This window comes from Aulonocara stuartgranti (assembly GCF_965226115.1).
Source record: "Aulonocara stuartgranti genome assembly, chromosome: 22".
Taxonomy (NCBI): Eukaryota; Metazoa; Chordata; class Actinopteri; order Cichliformes; family Cichlidae; genus Aulonocara; species Aulonocara stuartgranti.
This window is the reverse complement of record NC_138957.1, coordinates 16,358,866-16,380,977: the sequence shown is the minus strand read 5'-3', so window position 1 is coordinate 16,380,977 and position 22,112 is coordinate 16,358,866. Positions and strand designations below refer to the sequence as shown.

The following is a 22,112-nucleotide window of genomic DNA, read 5'->3' as shown; positions in this document are numbered from 1 at the left end:
GCTGCAGATTGTTGGTGTTTTTTCTTTTTCTTTTTAAACCAGTCTGTCCACTGTGGGCAGGCTTTTAGTTGGCAAGACAAATGCCTGTGAGATCAGACAAACTTAGTCTCAATTTATGGAACCAGCTTCTTTTTCAGTTTTTGTTTTGCCAGCAAGTTTAGAAATATCAAGGCTTCTTAGTGAACAGAGCCACGCTGTTACCACATGCCTACATTTTTTTCAACCCAAACTGCAATAAAATCCAGAGTGGATTTCCCCATCTGGTACTCGCCACACTCAATGCCATTATTTTTTATTATTACTATTATTATTATTATTATTTTTCATTAACAAAGGGAAAATCCACATCTGAATACACTTCACACAAAGAAAAAGAATTGAAATCCGACGGAAGGCACACGCGAGGTCGTGTGTGGTTGTTGAGTACAGGTTGTAGCCTTTTGTCGGATCTCTCTCTCTCTCTCTCTCTCGGGTTTTGTGAGTCCTTTCAAAATAAAGTTTTGACTAAAATCTGTCATGCCGCATAAAAAGTAAAAAAGAAAAAAAAGTTTTAACTACCATGCAACCTCGTGTGTAGATGCTGCATAGAACGATCAGTATTTGTGTTTTGCACTTTCAAAGCGGTCTCAAGAAAAAAAAAAAAAAAAAAGGAGGCCCATCTGAGATTGGGCTGATAATAAGAATAAAACTGACGAGGTATTTTACGCTATCAATAGGAATTATAAGGAATAATATGACTCGGAGGAGCTTTTCTAAAAACGTTGATATATCTATATATTCATGAAGTACCTCATAAGCCTGATATATGCTGCATTGACCTTTTTTTTTTTTGTTTTTTTTGTTTTGTTCTTTTAGTGTGCTTCATATTGTCCAGTAACATAATTTTCCCCTCTAGGGGAGGTTTGAATGTCACTTCAGGCTGTGCCCACGCTGATAGCTCTTCTTGTAACATGTTACACCATGTGGCCAAATAACGTGTCATTTATGCAAGTCATAATGTCAATCAGAATATTCCTCGTCTCATTTCTGCGTCCTTTTCTATTTTATTTTATCCTTTTTTTTTTTGGCATCTTCCCTGCATGTGCGTAGCCAAAAAGGAGAAAAAAAAAGAGATTGGGTTCAGTTAACCAAGGGTTGACGTGCACCGAGCAGCTGTGGTAAAGCGCGACTGTTGACTCAGGCACTGACATGTAAGGGCTGTATCTGCTCACCCTGTCCTCCACCCCTCCATCCCATCCCGTGCACTTCCCTCCTCCACCCTGACACCCTTTGTCTTAAAATAGCCTTAGATCTACAAGTGAGGTTCCTATTTGGCCTTAAACAAATTATGCACTACAGTTTCACAGACTTGACAAAGAGCTCAATTCCAATTTAGACACGCTTTCTTTTAAGACTTCATGTTATCTACCTCCTGAGAATGTACAGTCTGTCCTGGAGTTGCAGTTGACTACAAAACTTTTTTGTTGTTGTTTTCTGACAGAAGATAATCAAAATTGATACAAAATTAACTCAGAACTAATACCAGGACACTCCTTTTTTTTCTTTTCTTTCTTATAATTATAAGCCATGACAGAGAAGCAAAGTGACCAAAGTCTCTTGGCAGAGGTAGCCCTGCAAAGCCGCGTGAATTCAAACCTCCCTTTCCTCCTGTCATTTTGAGCTCACTTATATTTTGCATATATTTTAGTTTCTCTATCTCTTTTACTCCCTTATTTAAACCACAACATGCCAAAACTGAATTTGCTGTCATTCCTGTTCTGGTGAGGGTCTTTTGCTCATTTCATATGTTTCAAATCCACTGCTAAGCTCCTTGTTCTTGTTATTGTAAGCTTTGATTTCTCTTATACGTTTTCTTTTTTTTTTCTTTTTGTAACAATTATGCTTACAGAACACAAGATATGCTGTAAACCCTGTTAGGACATAATGTGAATACGTATCACTTAATATAGTTCGCTCTTTGGCTTGACTGTAAATTGCATTAATTAATAAAAATGTTTGAAAAAGGTTTTCTGCTGCGTTGTCACTTGATGTTTTCATTCCTGTATTTTCATATCCTGTCCAGTTTTGCTGAACTGTTACCAGAGAGGAAGTAGAAGTTCACATCAGAGGGGAGAAGGCCTGATTCAGATACCTGTAGACTGAAACAAGATGACTACACTATCAACACTGTCTGTGAAGATGATTATGTGCCAGTAGAACAAGCAACACAACAAAAAATATCACATCAGCTGAGTCAGGATTGTTTTATTTACTTAATTTAATTAAAGTATCAAAGCACAATATGCATTAAAAGAAAGGACCACTCCAAATAATAAATAAAACCAATGAATGGAACATCTTTATTCATACTCTAAGAATAAATCCCTTTCCAGGTGGTTCTTGCATGAGGTCAACTGTGTGAATCTAAACTGGCTGCCTTGTTTTTGTTTGTTTGTTTGTTTGTTTGTTTTGTTGTTTTTGTTTTTTAAGTGCACAATAAGTAGGGGGCCATGAATGTGTGGCCCTATCATGCTCCGTATCTGCATTGCTCTTCTGGCACTGACTCATTTTGAGTCTGGCTGCCTCTACTCGGCCTCCAATATCTATGGGCCAGATGGTGTAACAATTGGGGCCACATCTGGCCCACATAACACCCGCCCCTGTCATATTTGAGTCCTAAGAAAACCAGTGGAAATGAACCCTAAATATCAACTTAAAACTCAAGGCAAGAAAAATGAAGATAACAGAATTTTTCACATAAATATTTTATGGTTTATATTAAAAAGATTGAATGTAAAGAATATACATTTTAAAGGGCCTTGAACTTCAACGATTGACCAGGAAGCAAAATGCTCCACATGTCCACTGAAGACGAGCAGCGCCCCCTGCAGTTTGTGTAAGTGAAAAAGCTTACAGCACCTGGTATTCCCAGGCGGTCTCCCATCCAAGTACTGACCAGGCCCGACCCTGCTTAGCTTCCGAGATCAGACGAGATCGGGCGTGTTCAGGGTGGTATGGCCGTAAGCGAAAGAAGTGCACACAAACTGACCTTTTATACATGCCAAACACCCCTTTTATTAATGCTTCAGGAGCACTTCTCAGACTTTTGTCTTGCAGATCGTCTCCAAACAGTTTGTTTTGTTACTTAAATAAATGCGGTGATTTTAAGAGCCAACTGCACGCTATTCCGATCTAAGATCAGTGACGTGTTACTCTAAACAGCTTTCTATGCTGAAGTGAAAAGTTTACCGTAGGAATAAATGTTTCATCATTGGATGGAAAACGTGTTCAGAATCTTAATTGGCGAAAAAAGTGGTATTTGGCATGTATAAAAGGTCAGTTTGTGTGCACTTCTTTCGCTTACGGCCATACCACCCTGAACACGCCCGATCTCGTCTGATCTCGGAAGCTAAGCAGGGTCGGGCCTGGTCAGTACTTGGATGGGAGACCGCCTGGGAATACCAGGTGCTGTAAGCTTTTTCACTTACACAAACTGCAGGGGGCGCTGCTGCTCTTCTTCTTGTTTGCGTCAAACGACAAATTGCAGAAAACAAACCGTTTCTTAAACTTATAATAGCTTGTCATTTATTAAGTACAAATTTGTAGGTCATAATTACTTTGCAGGGCATTTTTTCCTATTTTTTATACTTTCTAATAGTAACAGTAAATTAATGAGACTCCTCATTCCAAAAGATCCACTATACAGCAGCTAAGGCCAGAAATGTACATAGACTCATATCTGAGCCCAAACTGTGCCAACAACATATCCTCCACACCATTACACCAACAGTCTGAACCGTTGAGACGCAGGATGGATTCATGCATTCGTGTTTTTTCTGGTCCTACTATCTGAATGTTGCAGAAGAAATGTTTCCAGTTGTCTGTTGTCCAATTTTGATGATCCTGTGAGAACTGTAACCCCAGTTTCCTGTTCTGAGCTGACATGAGTGGCACCTGGTGTGGTCTTCTGCTGCTGTAGCCCATCTGCTTCAAGTTTCAGCGTACTGCATTCAGAGATGCTCTTCTGCACACCTTCATTGGAATAAGTGTTTTTTTGAGTTACTGTTGCATTCCTATCAGCTAGGAGTCTGATCATTCTCTTCATCAAATCAACGTGCCCATGTCTATGCACCTAAACGCACTGAGTTGATTGGCTGATTAGACATTTGCAATAAACATTTGAAGAAGAGGTGTACATAATAAAGCATCTGCTTTGTATGAGGTTACTAACACAAATACGTTTACATGTTGTTTTTAGACACAATGACTTTGCTTGAATGCAGTTTTTTTCAAAGTATTGAGGTCTGATATTTTGTTTTTGTGTGTCTGGATTTGACGGAAATGAATCTTACGAGGTATAAATGGAAATGTTGCACACATAATTTAACAAGAAACTAGTTTATGAGGTTTATCAAATTTTATTCATCACAAGTTTGCTGATAAAAATGTAAAAAGAAGACATGAGGTTGATGTGGAAACACTTGAACAGGCAGCAGGGCTGTCACAGAATACCCTCAGCATTTTGAAATGGTATTCACTGTACATTGCAACGAATATCCACCTAAAGTGATTTAATACTCATTTTATCCTGAAGTCACGAAGTCCAGGACAGATTTCAGGTTTTTCTCAATTCTGTATCTGATTTAAGAACTGTGAATTTAATATTTGATTCAGAGCATGATCACAAGGGCTTTGGCATAACCGCAACACTGAAGATGAGGATCATTAAGGAGCGAGTGGGTTTGAGCCACATTCACAAAAAATAAAACATTAACACATTGTAGCAGGTAAAGATGATGGCCAGTGACACTGTGACACTCATACTGCAGACAAACAGACAATAGAAGCAAACGATTGAATGCTACACTCTACTAATCATCACGCTGATTAAAAAAAAATAGCAAAAACAAAACAAAACTAGAGAAAATGAACAGACATGGTGTTTGATCTTTTAAAAAGTACGTCATAACATTGTTTTTCTTTTATATACCGGATGAGCTTTTTAGCCCCTCGCTCATGGAGAAAACCGATTGAGGATTTTGGGGCCGACGACATTAAAAAAAATAACATTAAGGATTCAAGTAAATGAAGGTGAAAAGAAAACAGAGCAATGATGTTCAACATGTGCCACACCGTGAGATTTCTTGGACAATGACGGCTTCGAGTTCTTGTCATCGATCGCCTTGTCCTCGTCTTTGTTTTGGAGTTCGGGTGGCGACCGTGAATCCTCCGTGTCAGCGAGGGAAGACTGATAGAAGTATTTAAAAATGAAGGAAAACGACTACAAAGCGACACTACAACAATAAATTAATGCAAAAAAGTATGGCCCGAGCACGTGACACGACTTTCTTTCTTTTTTCTCATGGTTGGTTTGTTTCATTCTCACCGTAATCCCACACTGAATAGAAAGATCTTTCATAAAAAGTTATAAAATAAATAAGCACTCTTTCCCTTTGAGTTTCGAGTAGAAAAAAGTTGCAGGCCCGAGAGGAGAAAGAGCGATGAGATTTCATTGATTACTTGCAGTAGTATCTCTGCCCTTCGTCTTCTTTGGCCTTTGTGATCACAAGCACACGCACACATACACGCATACATGTTGGTGGGTCACTGAGGCCCACGTAGACTGGACAGTGTAACGAGTGGTGCTAGTCCTCAGTATACCCAGTTCACTGGGACCCACTGGGGTTCACTGCACAGTTTGTCCACGGCTGCCTGTAACGTCTCGAAGGCCTTATCCAGGTTGTCGTTAATGATGGTCAGGTCAAAGTAGTGGCAGTAAGCCCTCTGGATGCGGGCGCTCTCATCCACCGTTTTCCTCAGATCCACATCCTGCAGAAACATGAAGGACGGGTCAGTTCTGGGGATAAATCCAAGTTGTATGCATGAGTGTCAGTGTCCAGCACATAACAGTGAAGACCAGGACAGGTGGACAAATGATGAGTGTATGGATATTTATAGTCATGGTAAAAAGAAAGTAGACCCTCTGTCAATTCTAAGGTTTTACCTTTCAGGTTACAGTAAAAAATAACCTGGTCTTTCAAGAACAGAAGAACAAAATATAACACAACAGACTGTGTCTTACAAAAACTAAGCCAAAAATGCAGAAACAGTACGACAAAGACAAAAACTACACCCTTACTTCTTCCGTATTAGCAGCAATGTGCAGCTGATATGGTGCTGCTAAAAGAGGCCAGGTGCTGTCAATCAATTCAAAATCGCCTGATTAACTGATGATCAACAAATGTAAGGACCTCCATAAAGGCAGAACCTTTGCCAGCTTGCTGGTCTGGCGCATTCGAGTGGAAAGCATTCATGACAGTTGCCAGTCTTCCCAGGAATGAACTTCCAAACACATTCACCTCAAGGTCAGACCGGTTACAGGCCTCAGCACGATAAATGTGAAAGTTCATGATGATTCAATTAGGGAAAAAACGAACTCGTTTAGAAGGGTTTCCAGGAGAAATGCTCTTCTCTCTAGAAAGAAAATGGCAGCAATGCTTAAGTTTAAAAAGTTGCATCTGAACAAACCACAAAACATCTGGAAAAATGTCCTTTGGACAGATGAAAACAACGTGGAGACGTTTGGCCATAACACACAGCAACCAAACACAGCACATCAGTACAAACACTTTCATATCAACTGCCAAGCACTGTGTTTGAGGCGTGATGATATGCAGCCAGAGGAAACGAGCAGCTTGCAGTCATGGAGTTGACCATGAACTCCTCTGTATACCAAACTCCACTAGAGCCACATATAAAGCTATCTGTCCAACAGCTAAAACTTGGGTCATGCAACAGGACAATGATCCCAAACAAAGCAGCAAATCTACAACAGAATGACTGAAAAAGAAAAGAATCAAGTTGCTGCAATGGGCCAGTCAAAATGTTAGACCTCAGATTGATTCAAATGGTTTGGTGGGAGCTTCCGAGAACAAATGAGTTCAAACAACGTCGTAAAGAAGAGTAGAGCAAAATTCCTCCTCAACGATGTGCGAGACTACTGAAGTCATACTTCAAGTTATTGCTGCTAAAGGTGCTTCTACTAAATCAAGGGGTTTATGTCACTTTTAACATGACGCTTCTGCATTTTGGCTTTAAGAACATAGCATAATATGTTGTATGCTGTTGTTCATCTCAGATTTTTTTGTTCTGATATGCACAATGATAGAGATGATAGACGGTGTACTTTATTTTCACCACGACTGTATGTAATTTAAGGTACTTTTAGAAGGATTTTGTTTGACCAGCAAGTAACATGATCTGCTTCCAGGCAGTGTTTTGGCCACAGGGTCATTCAAATCGGCATACTTATATTTAGCCACCCTGTCCCTCAGTCTATTTTTAGTAAGGCCCACATAGAAAGCATATGAGGGTGATTTAATCTTAAAAGTAGAGCTGGGCGATAGAACGATAACGATATGTATCGCGATATAACTTTTACTCGATAGAGAAATTAAGCTATCGCGATAGACCTCGCCGCTCTTGTCCTCTTTTTTTTTTTTAAAAAGGTCAGCCAATCCAAATTAAGTAGCGCAGAGCCGAACCAATCACAGCCGCAGCGTCACGTCGCGTGACTTGTTACGTACAGCACAAGTGCCAAGCCGCACGTGTGTTTGTTTGGGAAGCAGCCAGCGGGTAATGGAGGAAATGAGTGTGCCGACTAGAAAAATCAACCGAGCGTGACCGAAGAGAAAACAGATGATGGTTCCAATGCCGGAGAGATTGTCGAACGGAAGAGCCATAGAAGTTCCGTAGTGTGAAGGTATTTCGGCTATTTCAAGTCTGACAAAAAACAGAGTAGCGTGCACTGTAAATTGTGCCGAAAGCAAGTCTGGAAATACAATAAACTGGTGCATGCGTCACACTGTGCGCCACGTTATTGTTTCGGTGAAATGAATTTCTACAATACTGTTACTGTTAATTGTACTCTCTGCAGTGTTTAAATGCTTACATATACACACAGTTACTGTCCCTCCACACTTACGACTCGGTTCTGCTTCTATGCCGCAGCTTTGTTTACTTTTTCCCACCGAGGCTTCTAGACTTCTGATTGGCCAACATTTCGGCACGGTTAGGAATCTAGCGCCACCTGCTGCTTTGGCATGTTCATAGCAGCGTTTTCCTTCATTTCTGCCTTAATGTGTGGACGGGATTATTTTTTAAAACGAAAACGGAAAATCTCCGTTTTCAAAAATACCCGTGTACGTGTGGACGTAGCCTCAGTCTCTGACTGGAAGCGCTAATTCGTCATTCGGCTTTTGTCAGACTAAAGTAACTGTTAAAACTGTTTGAAAAGCTCAGCTATACAACAAGGAGAGATTGAGAATTTCCTTTTAGTTCTCAGTTTATTTGATATTGACAAAAGTTAGTCAGTTTTGTCTGTTCTTCTGTAAAACAAACTAAGATTTATTTTTAGAATTAATATTTTGTTTCTAAGTGGAATTGACAATTTAGTCTGTTTCGTTTGTTCTATTTTGAAACTTAAACGCTTTAGCGGCTGCCTTTTGTGTAGTTTGCAATATTTGCCTTTATTTATCTGAAAAAGTCTCATGTTCCTTAAGTACATCTACCCTGTTGAACTTATTATGGGAAATAAATATTTAAATAAAAACAAGCTGCTGATTATTTCACATTTTACTTGTGAGCAACGGCACATTTAAATCTTACAAATATAGTTATTTGGCTTATATCGTGATAGATATCGTTATCGCCTGAAATGAAAAAAACATATCGTGATATGAAAAAATCTCATATCGCCCAGCTCTACTTAAAAGTGTTAAAAACATTAAACCAGAGGGAGAACAAAATCTTAAACAATGAGAGGCAAACTGGCCACCAGTTACCACCACACCTTTTTTTCAAATGTCTTTAGTGTGTCTTTTATCTCAGTGAATCAGTCATAGTTTTTGTGACTGACTACAGTTGACATAAAATATTGCACAGTTATCCCCATGATATGTAAGTGAGGGCTCAAATGTCAAAAAACAGTGACAGATAATGCAAGCATATCACTATGTATGCGTGTGTGTGTGTGTGAGAGAGAGCATGGTTGTTTGTGTGTGTTTACTTCATCCCATTGTTACGCATGGGTGTTGTTAACCTACCGTGAGCTGCTTAGTTGTGAGGCCTGCATCCACCACAGCTTTGTGCATGGCCTTAAGAGTATCAAAATCTGGTGCTCCAATGAACACCACATAAGGCATGAACTCTGCTGTTTTCAGTACCTTCAGAGCCTGAAGAGAGACAAAGATGTTTTCATTATACTATACTTACACGGACCAGGTAATGTGTTAGGAATGAAAGGATGCCACATTATTTGAAATAATAATTGTCAACCTACAGAGGTCTGAATTCAAAGACACCCCACAAATCAAAGTGAAAAAAATGACACATTTTGGCAAACTTTCATTGCAGCAATAGTTTGTATGCATGCCTCACAATGTTGGGACATGCTTTTTATGAGAGACTGGCTGGTGTCCTTGGGGGTCTCCTCCTAGATCTGGAACAGGGACCTGGCCCTGGGGAAGTTGGATAGATGGAGGCCCATCTATATAATATCCCAGAGTTCTTCTCTTCCAGGAACTGCCTACATACTCTTTGCACACGAGGCCGGGCATTCTCGTGCACCAGGAGGAACCCAGGACCCACCGCATCAGCCTAGGGTCTGGCAATGGGTCCAAGGATTTCATCCTGATAACTAATGGCAGTGGTGGACCTGCCAATTCTGGTATTCTACAGGTAACGCCAATCAGACTCCATGGTCGGGGCAGTGAATATAGAGACCACAAGACGCTTAGGCGTCCTTAGACCATCCTCATGAAGTCTGTTTCTGATTGTATGGTCAAACATAGTCACATCAGTGTCCTACTGCAGGTAATTTTGTAGCTTCAGCAGTGCTCATCCTTCTTGCACAAAGGGGCTGATACCGATCCTACTGACTAATGGTTGACGGGTTAAGGACCTTTCTCAGGCCTCACCAGCTCTCCTAGAGTAACTGCCCGACTGCTTTTGAGACAATGCTGGGAGACACAGCAAACCTTCTGGTAGTGGCATGAGTTGATGTGCCATCTTGGAGGAGTTAGACCTTTTGTCCAACCTCTATGGGGCCCAAGTATCACCTCATAATAACAGTAGTGAGACTGGCCTTAGCTAAATGGAAAACTAGTGAAAAAACAATCAAGAAACATTAAATACCGCCTCTGCTACTTAACTGATCAGATCGATATCATAGAAGTTTAATTGACTTGATGCTATACTGCTATACTGATTAATGTGTTCCTTTAAGTGCTTTTGAGTAGCATATTTTTTCAAATCCTTTAACACAAGGTTATTATAGTTTAAAAGTAGATCTGAAATTGCAATTGAAAACCACACTGTCTCATAAGGCTTTGGTGCACTAAGACTTGGCAAGTCTACATGACTCTGATATATGATGTCATTTCTGAACTTTTCCCCTGACAAACATCCACCAATATTAGATTAATTAAAAAGACTAAACCTAAAAGTGGAACTAATAAAAACTCAACTGAAAGTAAACTTTCTGAAACAATGCAAACTCAACTGAAACAAAGTCCCGCTGGTCCAAACTTCACCTAATAAAACTCTCCAATGTTCTCACTAAAGGTCAAACACAGTGAGTAAATGCTGCATGTCAAAGCCACCCTTCACTGCATGAAAATAACCCTGCCACTGACATTCGCTCGCTTTGGACCCCTCTCATACCTGCGGGTTGACATCCAGGATGCAGGTGCGTCCCATTGCGACCACCTCGTGAATGCTATCAATCTTTGTGCCGTACAGGTTGCCGTCGTACTCGCCGTGCTCCAGGAAGCGGCCGGCCTTCACATCAGCCTCCATCTCTGTCCTTGAGGTAAAGTGGTAGGAGTTGCCGCCTAGCTCCTCATCACGGGGTCTCCGTGAGGTGTCTGACAGAAGACATGAATCAGGTAAATGTTGCACTGTTGTAGCAAAATTTGAGAAAAGCGGTTAGAAACCCAAGTGTGGCATACATGGTATAGTGGTGCCAAAACGTGTGGGATGGAGGACCATCAATCGGTTCTTGAGGCTGCGTCGGCCCACTCCTTGGGCACCTATCAGAACCAGCGTCTTCCTCTGGAAAGCAGGAACCTTTGCCACTTCCTCATAGATCTGCAGTTCATGTCTATCGAACTCTGTTCAAAGACATTTCAAAGCTGTTAGCCACTTGTAGAGAAAGACAATGAAGACATTAACCAAACATCTAGACCATGAAGAATATTCTGACCTGCGTTCTTGGCTGTTAGATACATCATCTTCTTCTTCTTTTTTCCAGCCAAGGTGCCACAAAGAATTCCTGCAAGACAAATATGCAAGTTTATATCTTTGCTGTTACAGCATTTGGCCAGACGGGGGCAGGCATGCACTGAAAATACTAACTACCCATTATTTTTTTTTATTTTTTTTGCCATCAATCAGCTAAAAGCTTTACAAGTGATAGAGGTCTGGCAGTAAACCAGTTCACAGGCCACTCCATCCCTTCAAAAACAGCCTCGGCTTAAGAGAAACATTAAGAACTTGGGTGAGTTTTAGCTCAGGAATCTTTCACAGAGTGTTTACACAAAGGTCTGGCATCACTGCCAAGAAGTACAGGTAGGGTACTCACCTGATCCATCCAAGTCTCTGGGAACAAAAGCTTTCCTCTTCTCCTCCAAGAACTGACTGGGGATCAGACCCGTGGCACCACCCACTACGTGACATGCCTGGCGTGGATCAGTTCAAAGTTAAATTTAGAAAATTGAAAGTTTAAAGTTCGGTCAAAGACAGTCTGTGAAGGAAGGCTCACCTGCCACCAGTTGGGATCTTCTCTGTTTACAATCTGAAGAATATCACCTTTCTTGAAGGCCATACCTGCCTCCCGACAGGGGATCAAGCTGTCATTGGCGGGATCATAGTCAAAGTATGGCCGGACATATACCTGTGAGGAACAGAGGAACAGGTGTGAGCTCCTGAAGCGCTTAAATTAGGATTGAAGAGGAAGATGGCCGTTCACAAAGCAACAAGAAAGACAAAGCAGCTTTAACTCAGCACGGCTTCTCACACGTCGGCATGGTGACGGCAGCTCTTTCACACCCATTACGGCCCGTTTCCCACAGCCGCAGCCGACACAGCTCTTCATGCTGCGTCAACACGCTGCATGGGCTTTTGCTAGAAAGGGTAAGTGCTTTGGCCAGAGCATTAGATTAAACAAGCAGCCAGAGGAAGCAATAAAACAAGCCAGTGAAATATACTGTGCAGCGCGCTCTGAGCCACAGAGCAGGAAGTGATTTTGCATTACGTCTCATTCACTTTTACTGCCCTTCATTCAGTTTATAAGCATTTCCAGGTTTATGTGTTCCAAGATTCAAGGTATATATATATATGTGTGTGTTTTTTTTGTTTTTTTTTACACAGAAGACATTACTGGAGCGTGTCTGAGGGGAACTGTACAACAGCGTCACACACTACTGTACTCTGCATGTCAGAGAGCATGAAATTACTCCAAACACATGTGCGTGTATTTGGAGTGCGTGCATGACACAGAAACTGCTAGTGTGACCTAGATAGCATCTGGAGTGTTATTAATAGGACTCCCAGAGTTCAAATTCCTGCGCGAGGGATTGTGGGAAGGCCGTAGGACATATCGTCAGGATGGTGCCACCACCCAACATCTGCCACCGGTTACATAAGCAGGAGAGTGCATGCCTGTGCTTGTACGTGCTCACCTGTGGAGGAGCAGGAGCGTCTCTGTAGCTCGGGAGTATTTTCAAGGTGATCCCTCCGCTGCAGTCTTTGAGCATCTCCTGGAGCTCAGTGGGATTATTGCCAACGTCTTTCCCGTTTACTTCCTTAATGATGTCGCCCACGTGGAGCAGACCCTGTCTGTCAATCATGCCTCCGTGAAGGATTCTCGCGATCACCAAGTCGTCTTTCTCCACACGAAATGTCACACCCTGAGAGGAAGAAGAGGGATGTTTTATTACCTCTGATTCCTGCGCACTCACACTCACCCCCTCCCTGCGCCTGGAGCCTCTGCCAGAGGTTTCTTCCTCTTAAAAGGGAGTTTTTTCTTCCCACTGTCACCAGGTGCTGGCTCGAGGGAGGGTTCGTCTGATTCTTGGGGTTTGTGCTAAGCCTCACCCCTGTTAATTTTAGTAACCTATCGACCATGTTTGTAGTGTTGGCAGCTTTTGGAGCATTTTAAATGGAATTATAAAACAAATATGGTAAATGGCCTGCATTTGTATAGCGCTTTTCTAGTCCATAGGACCCCAAAGCGCTTTACACTACATTCAGTCATTCACACACTGGCGATAGCAAGCTACATTGTAGCCACAGCTGCCCTGGGGCGCACTGACAGAGGCGAGGCTGCCGGACACAGGCGCCACCGGGCCCTCTGACCACCACCAGTAGGCAAATACGGGGTTAGTATCTTGCCCAAGGATATTTGGCATGCAGCCAGGGTGCAGCCTGGGATCGAACCACCGACGTTCTGATTAGTGGCTGACCTGCTCTGCCACCTGAGCTACAGCCACCCCGTGGATAAATAATGTGGCACACTCATGCAAACACATTCAGTCAGCGTGCAGTCTCCTCTCACCAGTGGCTCCCCGGCCTTCTTTCGAATGCCAATCATGCGCACGGCATCGGCCTGCATAAGAGCGCTGTTCACCGCTGCGTCATTGGCTGTCTCAGTCGGAGGCGGGGCTTCGTAGCATTTTGAGGCTACCATGTCATGAGCCTCTAAAAGAGACTGAGAGAAAGGGAAAAAAAAGGAGAGGGTAGGCGAGTGCTAAGGCTTAACTACATCTTATTGTAGAGGAAGAAGCACAATTACACTTTCACAAAAGTAAAGTCGATACATTACTGAGTTCCATTCCCTCAGTAGTTTTATTGTAAATGTCACTTGTGACCACATTGGAAATTTAGTCTTCCTCACAGTAATATTAATAACAAAACTGTGACTTGATGTTTCAAGTGAATAGAAAAGCTCTGTTGGCAGACGTTATAACAGTGAAACGGGACAGTTATACCTCCAAACAGCCAACTAGCATATTAATAATTTAGGTGCGGCTTAAAAAGCAATCATCTAATGGATAAAATCCCAAATATGGATAACCACCCAAATCTAATCACTTAATGTCTGATTCGTGAGTATCCCTCCAACAGCTTTCATTCAAGTTGCTTTTTCCCCATATATTATTACTGGTTCCAAATCACCACCAACCGCTCACTGGTGAAAAATACAAAAAGTCTGTAAAATCAAACACTCAGTTTGTGATGTAATATCTGTTTTCCTTTTCCCACCTAGCCTGCTTTCCCCCCTCCGCCCTCCGTATCTCTATTGCTCAGTAGGTCAACAGAGTCTTATCTTTCAGCTAAAGGCACAAAGAGCTCTGATTGGTGCAGGGGCTTCGCTCGGCTCAGAAATCTACCTCCTATTGGCCCTGCCTGCATAAAGCCCCTGCTAAGTTCAGGCACAGAGGTTAGTGTTCTACTGATGCATGAGCGCAGGCTCCAAAACATCTGATCTGTGCCACTGTAGCTAGTGTTGTAACATTTAGAGTACGACATACTGTTCAGATGAAAAGCAGTCCCCATTACACAAACGTGCAGTAATATTACAACAACTACTGCTAATAATAAAAAGTAGAATAAGGTGGAAAAAAGTGTGCATCACTTGGAAATATATAAATTCAATAATTATTTGAAATGATTGCATTTAAAAAGCTGTATTCTTTTCAAGCTAACCACTTTTTCTCAGGGAGCATCAAGAAATGAATGTTGATGTAGAAATAGAAAAGAGGATGAAAACATACAATGTGCCACTCAACAAACGTATGGAGGGTCAATACATAACAGCTAAATGAAGAAATATAGAATAGAGAGAAGCCATAAGAGGACATTTAGCAATGAAGCAGAAGAGTCAGCAAAGCCAAAACCAATATGATAGGATACAATTTTTAAGACCTATTTAAACAAGAGCGCTTTAGATAAAACACAAGTCTTATTCCTCATGAGGCCCACAGGGAGACACTGTTCCCAGATTCAGAGTCAATATTCGCTTTGCTTTTAAGAGACAGTGAAAGTTTTATTGCTGCCAACAGAGAGCAGCAACACCAGAATTTATGTATTGATTATGACATAACATTATAAGTACAGTGCTGTAAAACAGCATCTGGTTTATCATAGTGTTTTGGGTTGCCACATATTACCTCATAAGCTAAGTTAATAACCAGTGCTTGTGTTAACGGCGTCTGTTCTAGCCTACCTAACTGTGCTCGCTCTTGCTCTGGCTCACCTGGAAGTGCGGCTCCTGGAGGATTCGAGACAACTCAGCCGCGCTGTCGTCTTTAACCTTGAGGTTGTTGATGTCGCCCAGGATCTCTGTCACCAGCTCGACGTTATTGTCCTGCACCGCTTCCAGCTTCACTTCCTCCAGCTGCTCTTGAGCCTGGGTGAGACAAAGAAGCTCAGGAAAAGTGGAAAGATGGCGGTTGCCTTTCATAACCTTCCTGGTTTTGTTGGTATTTATTTGGATGTGCAAAGAGTGAATGACAGAAAGTGAGACTTGCTCAGTAGCCGTGATTGTAGATATGATATGGTGCTCTACAGGGAGCATTTGAAAAAGCACAACATGACAAGACCCTGTATGGAGGAGCTACAGCTGTGGTTAAACTGAACTCACTGCACACTAGACTTCAAACAGCAGTGAAGGCGTGTTCGTAGGTGCATGCACTGTCAATAAAAAAGGCACAGAAATGCAAAGCTGCACAATTTTCTTACGTCATTATGCATTAGGTCTGATGCACATAGCACTGTGTGTTAATCAAAGCCTTACTGTACTTCAACGCCTCAGCCAGAGCAAGCAAAGCATTGCTGAGAGCAACATGTGGGGGAGTTTGAAGCTGGCTAGTGGTTTGTCTGCCCCCTGCTGCTTGCCCTGAGCTATGTGTGTGTGCTACCTTAGCCAAGGAGCGTACAATGGGACTTTCCATGATGCCGCGCAGGAAGAGCAGGTCGATGTCTTTGGCTCCGGCAGAGGTGGGCAGCTCACCCACATTATCCAACACCTGCTGCATGGCTGGACGGATGGGACGAGACACAAAGATCCAGAGAAACAGAGACAGAGAGAAAAAGAGAAAAGCCAAGTTAGCCAGGCCTGAAAGTCATTCAGAGTGTAAACATCCATGACACTGTTGAAGGCAAAGCAACAGCAAAAAGAGATCTGCTCACACTCCAGTGCAAAAGAAGACCCAAATGTTTCAGATGCAGTGAACGGGCATGCTTTCACTCAGTTTAAACTCCACAGCCAGGATAACATCTGGATCTAATCTGAGATGCTTTTGGTACTAATTACAGCACTGAAAATGATGTGTGGCCTAGACAGCATAAGATGGTCCAATATGGTAAGTGCAGTGTGTGCCAGATGTGGCCCAAAAGTCACGAGTTGGGCTTGAAACATGTTACAGTAAGTATTGTCTGGGCCAGCTTTCACCCAAATGTCACAACACAGCTGGCAAATGGTCTTTGAGTCAAGGCAGCCAGTCTTACCCTGAGTCAGCGCTGTCAGTCAAGAGCTGATTTGGCCGACAGACACCATGTATTGTTCTCTGGGAGAGTTTTGGATACACATACTTTGTATACACAGACAAGCACCCCAGAATATTAAGCCTGGTCTGCACAGAGTGTGCACAGTTGTGTATATTCACTTTAAAAAAGCTTAACTTTAAAGCTTCAAAGTGCTTTTTTTTCCAGATTTCCTCAAGGCCCTAAACATTCAACTAAAGGCTCCTGGATTCAGATGCAGTCAGCCTCTATGCTGTTAACATAAACAGAGACAGGGAGAGGTGTGGACTGTAGGTATCAGCTAGCTGAACGCCCTAATGCCAGTGTCTTAAAGCCAATCTAAGCACATTTTAGCCATTTAAATCCCTGGAAATGTATGTGTATGTGTGTGTCATTTTACACCTATGTGGGTAATAACTATGTCCGGTCAGCACTTGTATACAGTTGATTCACTCTATGATTTCACTCTGTGTTTTGCTTCACTAACCCATTATTACTCTTAAACCCTGAGACATGTTCCATGTCATCAAGTCAAGCTATAGTCTATGACTTCAGCCCCCTCTTTAGAATAAAGTGCCCCATACCAAATCGCTGCTTTGAAAATACAGATTATGAAATGCTGACGTCTATATATTATATTTTTGGTAGGTTTTGCAATCTGGCATGTATACCTATTAAAAAATATTGGACATTTAGCTTTTATTTAAAAGAAACAGTAACAAAAAGATGAAAAATAGAGAAAGAAAGGAATCGAAGTCGTATTGGACTGAGGAGCCGCTCAGGACATTTATACAAATGCGATATGACCCTTTACCACTTGACCACAGCGCAGCTCTGCTGACATGCACTTTAAAAATGTTTAATCAGCTTTTCCTTATGTAAAAGAGGCATAAGCATTAAAAGTTTGGAATGCATTTTAACCAAGATAAATTGCAGCATCACACCATGTGGGAGAGTTGTAAAATATTACCGAAAAAAGTAGCATCTCTTGTGTAACACACGTTTCCTTCTGGTTGCTCATTTCTATCCAAATGAATGCCTCTCTGTGATTTAGATCTCAGTTTAATCACTGTTTAAATTCTGCTTTCTCTGGTTTGCTGTACTGAAACAGTCACGGTTCAACTCGAGCTCTACAGCGTCTGATAACCACAGGAGCGCAGGGAGACTGCATAAACAACAGGCTCGGTGCAAAACAGACCTTAAATATTTATGATCCTCTTTAAGAAGGACAAATAGGGGGGAAGAAGGTTAAAAACAGCACTGCAGACAATCAAACCTGTATATCAATGAAGCTTTGTGTATTTAAGGCACAACAGCACAATCTAAGACTCAGTACGGACATATGGACACAATAATTTATTTCTTCTTGGGAAACCACACACAGATCTTCCACAGGGCAACGGTCATTTCGGGAAAAGGCATCTACACACAAACACAGACACACACAGACAAGACGAATATGGAAACTTAACACTACCATGGCACAACTAACTTTTGACTTGTATGCAATAAATAAAGCTACGTTTACTGCAAAACATGAACATATCCGGAGTGAAAACCTCAAGCATACACAGAATAACACACAGCTGAAACCTTTTGTATATCCCGGTGTCGTCTTCATTGACCTTTACCTACTTACTACATCCCCGACAACAGGAACCCTTACTCGTCCACGCTTCTGTGCATATTACCTGTTAAAATTTCTGTCCGGTAAAAGTTGGGAAATGAACTAAAGCCTTCAAACTAAAGTCTACATAATCTTTTGAAATATGACACAGAGATCCAAATGCTGTGGCCTGAAGGAGTTGTTAATGCTAAGAGATTACAGCACCAAACAGTTGTTTTTTTCCAGATGATTTATTCACATATAATGAATCACTCTCTTTTACCTCCTTGTAATTTCTCCCTCCGTGGCACTTTTGTCTGCAACATCTAACCACTGCATCGGTATGCACACCTACGAGCATGATGTGCACTGAATGCTGATGCAGAGATCACTGCTCTGTTTCTAAAGGAATGAAATCCCAGGAGAAAGAAAAAACCTCGCAACTTGTATTAAACATGGTATCATTATTTATTTATTTTTTTTTAGCTTCTGAGATGACTGTCAGAGAAGCAACTCCACTGACACATCATCCATAACAAAATATATCTGAGGGTGTTTTTTTCTTTTTTCAGAAGTGCAGTGCAGTTCCTGGGACTCTCACAGCTAAAGCTGCTGTAAAGCAGCGCTTCTTAACCGCTCGACTGGATCCCAAAGGTAGGCTGAAATACTGCTGTTTACCTAAACTACTTTAAACATAATTACACTTGCTTATCCTGTGTCAGCTGTAACACCAAGGCGCTAACTGGGAGGACTGAGAGCATGTTTAAACTGCTTAGGAAAGAATCAAGGATATCTGAAATGCTAACTTAAAGTAATACATAATATAAATGACTGAATCAGTTGGCTTTTACTTGATAAATTGTTGAAAAGAGAACTGAATAAACTGATGTGTGTTAAACATTATTAGCAGGTTTTAGCTAGCTAAAGGTTAGCTAGCTAAAGGTTAGCTAGCTAAAGGTTAGCTAGAACGGACAAAGGATTTAAAAAATTCACTGAAACTTATAGCTGCAGGTAAAACTGGCTAATTTAGGTTCAAATTCATGTATTAATCAAAGTAGAACAGAATAAAAGTCAAATAAAGTAGTTCTAAAATGAATTAATAAGGAGTGAGAAATTATTGGTTGTAACAGATAACTGCTAAAAGATTTGGATAAACGTTCAAATAGCATTAGAAATGGAAAAATTTCTAATGCTAAAAATTGTCTTATCTACTGAAATTCAGTCCCCTTAGTTATAAAAACATATTCTTCATCTAAACTAGCACTGGTTTAAAATAGAACCTGTTTTTTTTTTAAATTCAACTTTTTTTGTATATATCGGGCAAAATTTTTTCTTCTTTCAGACATATGAAACACTTGTTGTGTGCAGTTATTATTTACTTTTTACCCTCTGCCTGAATCTGCTCCGATAGACTGGTTGTTGTGGTTTTCAAATATGTGCTGTCAACAGGAAAGTTGCAGAGTGCTCTCTCGTGGGCAAACTGCGCAACCTCATCGCTCACAGTTTTTGTATTTGTTACTTACTTATTTTTTTAAATCTTCATTTATAAATGATGATGATATTGGCCCACTGATAAATCAATCACAGCACTGGATACTGTTGATTGACGTATGACAGAATAGTAAATACATTAATGTTACCTAGCCTGTCTGGTAGCGACCAATCATTAGCTGCATTAAACACACATTAACAAACTGCTGTCCTGTGTGGACAAGGCTTTATTTATTCATTGCTTGGTATCCATCACAGGGGACTCAAGCAAATCTGACACAACTGTGGGGATATAAATGTTGGGAACTGTCGCTCTAAAGACTTTCCACATGAAGCTGAAGAAACCACCGGAGTTACCCATCTAAAGCCTTCCATCTTAAATGAAAGATAACAATATCCCACTATTCATCCTAATATTTGAAAGCTCCCTTCTTCCTCCTACTGTCCTCACCTCCAGATGTTTCTGCTCCCTGGGTGGATCGTACAGCCGGGGGCCCCTCCATGGCATGCTGTCCCAGGGGTCTCACCTCCTCCTCTTCCTGTGCCCCATTGGGACAGGAATCCTCCATTGCTGTGACCATCGCCAAGCTCTTCCTCTCTGTTGCCACAAGTATGCTAAGGCTAACCACGAGTAAACCACCAGTAGCTCTGCCAATATGTCTTCTGTCTTGTCTTTTCTGGCACTGCTGACCCTCCACACTTCAAAAAAAAAATGCAGAAAGGGGAGATAGGAGCAAGAGAGACAGAGGGGATTGAGGGCGAATAATGAGAGAAGAGACACAAAGACAGCGACAGTAGAATGGGATTAATATCAGAGGATTTTAAGAGACGAGGAATGATAGGGGAGTGAAGAGAAGTAGGAAAGCTGAAGGAAGATATTTTTTTAAAAAGAGAAAGGAAAAGAGGCTGATGGTTGGACGAGTTTGCAAAGACAGGCGTGAAATGAGACGGAGAGAGGCAGAAAGCTGGATAGCACTCACAGATGTGGACATGCATTCAGTGCCTGCTAGTTCCCTCCCTGTACTCTGACTTTAATACCTTCTCATACTACCACCCCCGCCTCTTTTGATAACACACATAAACACACACACACACATAATCCCACGATCCTCCTTTACCAGGCCTGCTTGAGTACCCCTCCTCTTGTATCCCTGACCCCACCCAAAGTCAAGTTAACCCTCTTGTCTAGACAAAGGCACACACACTCACACACACTAGTTGAATGTGTCATTATGTAAGTAATCTTACATAAGTGCTACTAAAGAGGGCCTGACCCTACATTCCCATTCTTGTCCTCCTTCTTGCTCCCATTCACACTTATTCTGCTCAAAGCCAGAAACTCTGTTTGTGCACACTGTGCTCGCACGAATTCCCTCAGTGGTCGTCCAACTCTTTGATTCTTCCTCAGCCCAACGGGAGCTTTTTCTCTTTAATTTTTTGCTTCCCCCCCCCTAAAATGAATGTGCCTCTCACCACCTTACATCTCATTAAATGAGTAGACTCGAGGTGCTGACAGGATTATGCACATTTTTTTGGACTGCAGTTTTTCTTGTTTCTGCCTTTTGCCTAAGTACGTCTGCACAAGCTGCTGGCTGCATGACTGTTTCTTAACAGAAATATTATCTTAATAACCGTTTGACCCTGTCTGTCCTGATTTATATTGAGGATAATAAGTAACATTTCACAAAGAATGCTTTAACACATCACAGCAAGGCTCTCTTGGAAATAAAAGGCAAGTTATGTTGCTATACTTACTAAGAACTCTTTGAGGCTATGCGGCATAAAGTTGCTAAGAGCTAAATAAAAGCTCATAATCATAAAGTTCAGTACAGCTCACATGTTTAAATTACATGCTTTAAAGTGAATACTAAAGGGCAGTTGATAAGCTTATATAGGGATAAAATTAGGAACTGACCAGAATTCAGTTCACCTTAGTGGTGCGGCCCCCAACAACAGTCCCAGTTCCTCATGTGGCCCCTTGGAAAAATCCATTGCTTACCCCTGCTTTAAAGTATTGGCTCTTCCTTTTCTTCAGTAAGTACTTGATAAAGCCTATTTTTTTATCAGGCAAAATTAGCATTCCATTTAATATCACAAGGAATCTTGCTGGTTAAGCAGTGCTAGCATTAGCAGATGTGATACCAAACACATTATTGACTCCATATTTTGGAAGTTCTCCCCTAGTCTGTCATCTGATTACGACTTGGTTTAGAGACAAACAAAGAGACAAACAGCTGCCTGACCATGTCAGCACAGTCCAATTAGACCATTTTTGTAGGAGGCCAGCCTATGGGCCATTACTCTATGAATAATAACATAAAAAGTATAATCACAATAAATACATTGTGCATACAAATGTGACTTAGATGTTATGATGGTGGTCAGAGGGCCCGGTGGCGCCTGTGTCCGGCAGCCTCGCCTCTGTCAGTGCGCCCCAGGGCAGCTGTGGCTA

At 41.6% G+C, this 22,112-nt stretch overlaps 1 protein-coding gene and 1 long non-coding RNA gene across 4 annotated transcripts in view; one reads left to right on the top strand and one right to left on the bottom strand.

Annotated features, from left to right (window-relative positions):
• Positions 1-4,377: 4,377 nt before the first annotated feature.
• Positions 4,378-22,112, bottom strand: part of pals2b (protein associated with LIN7 2, MAGUK p55 family member b) — a 29,451-nt gene continuing 11,716 nt past the window's right edge. Inside the window, exons 3-14 of one of the 3 annotated variants that reach the window (XM_082520835.1) lie at positions 20,112-20,359; positions 15,960-16,078; positions 15,296-15,448; positions 13,595-13,747; positions 12,720-12,947; positions 11,801-11,932; positions 11,621-11,717; positions 11,243-11,311; positions 10,989-11,150; positions 10,702-10,904; positions 9,084-9,212; positions 4,378-5,808 (exon numbers count right to left, since the gene is read on the bottom strand). In XM_082520835.1, coding sequence (XP_082376961.1) covers positions 5,632-5,808; positions 9,084-9,212; positions 10,702-10,904; positions 10,989-11,150; positions 11,243-11,311; positions 11,621-11,717; positions 11,801-11,932; positions 12,720-12,947; positions 13,595-13,747; positions 15,296-15,448; positions 15,960-16,078; positions 20,112-20,241 — 1,752 coding nt within the window. In that variant the 5' untranslated portion in view covers positions 20,242-20,359 and the 3' untranslated portion in view covers positions 4,378-5,631. The remainder of the gene's footprint in view (positions 5,809-9,083; positions 9,213-10,701; positions 10,905-10,988; positions 11,151-11,242; positions 11,312-11,620; positions 11,718-11,800; positions 11,933-12,719; positions 12,948-13,594; positions 13,748-15,295; positions 15,449-15,959; positions 16,079-20,111; positions 20,360-22,112) is intronic. The other 2 variants (XM_082520836.1, XM_082520837.1) reach the window with 2 other exon arrangements.
• Positions 16,086-20,205, top strand: LOC309698412. The gene is made up of 3 exons (XR_014274086.1): positions 16,086-18,627; positions 18,742-18,823; positions 20,118-20,205. It is a non-coding gene; the product is annotated as an uncharacterized lncRNA (long non-coding RNA).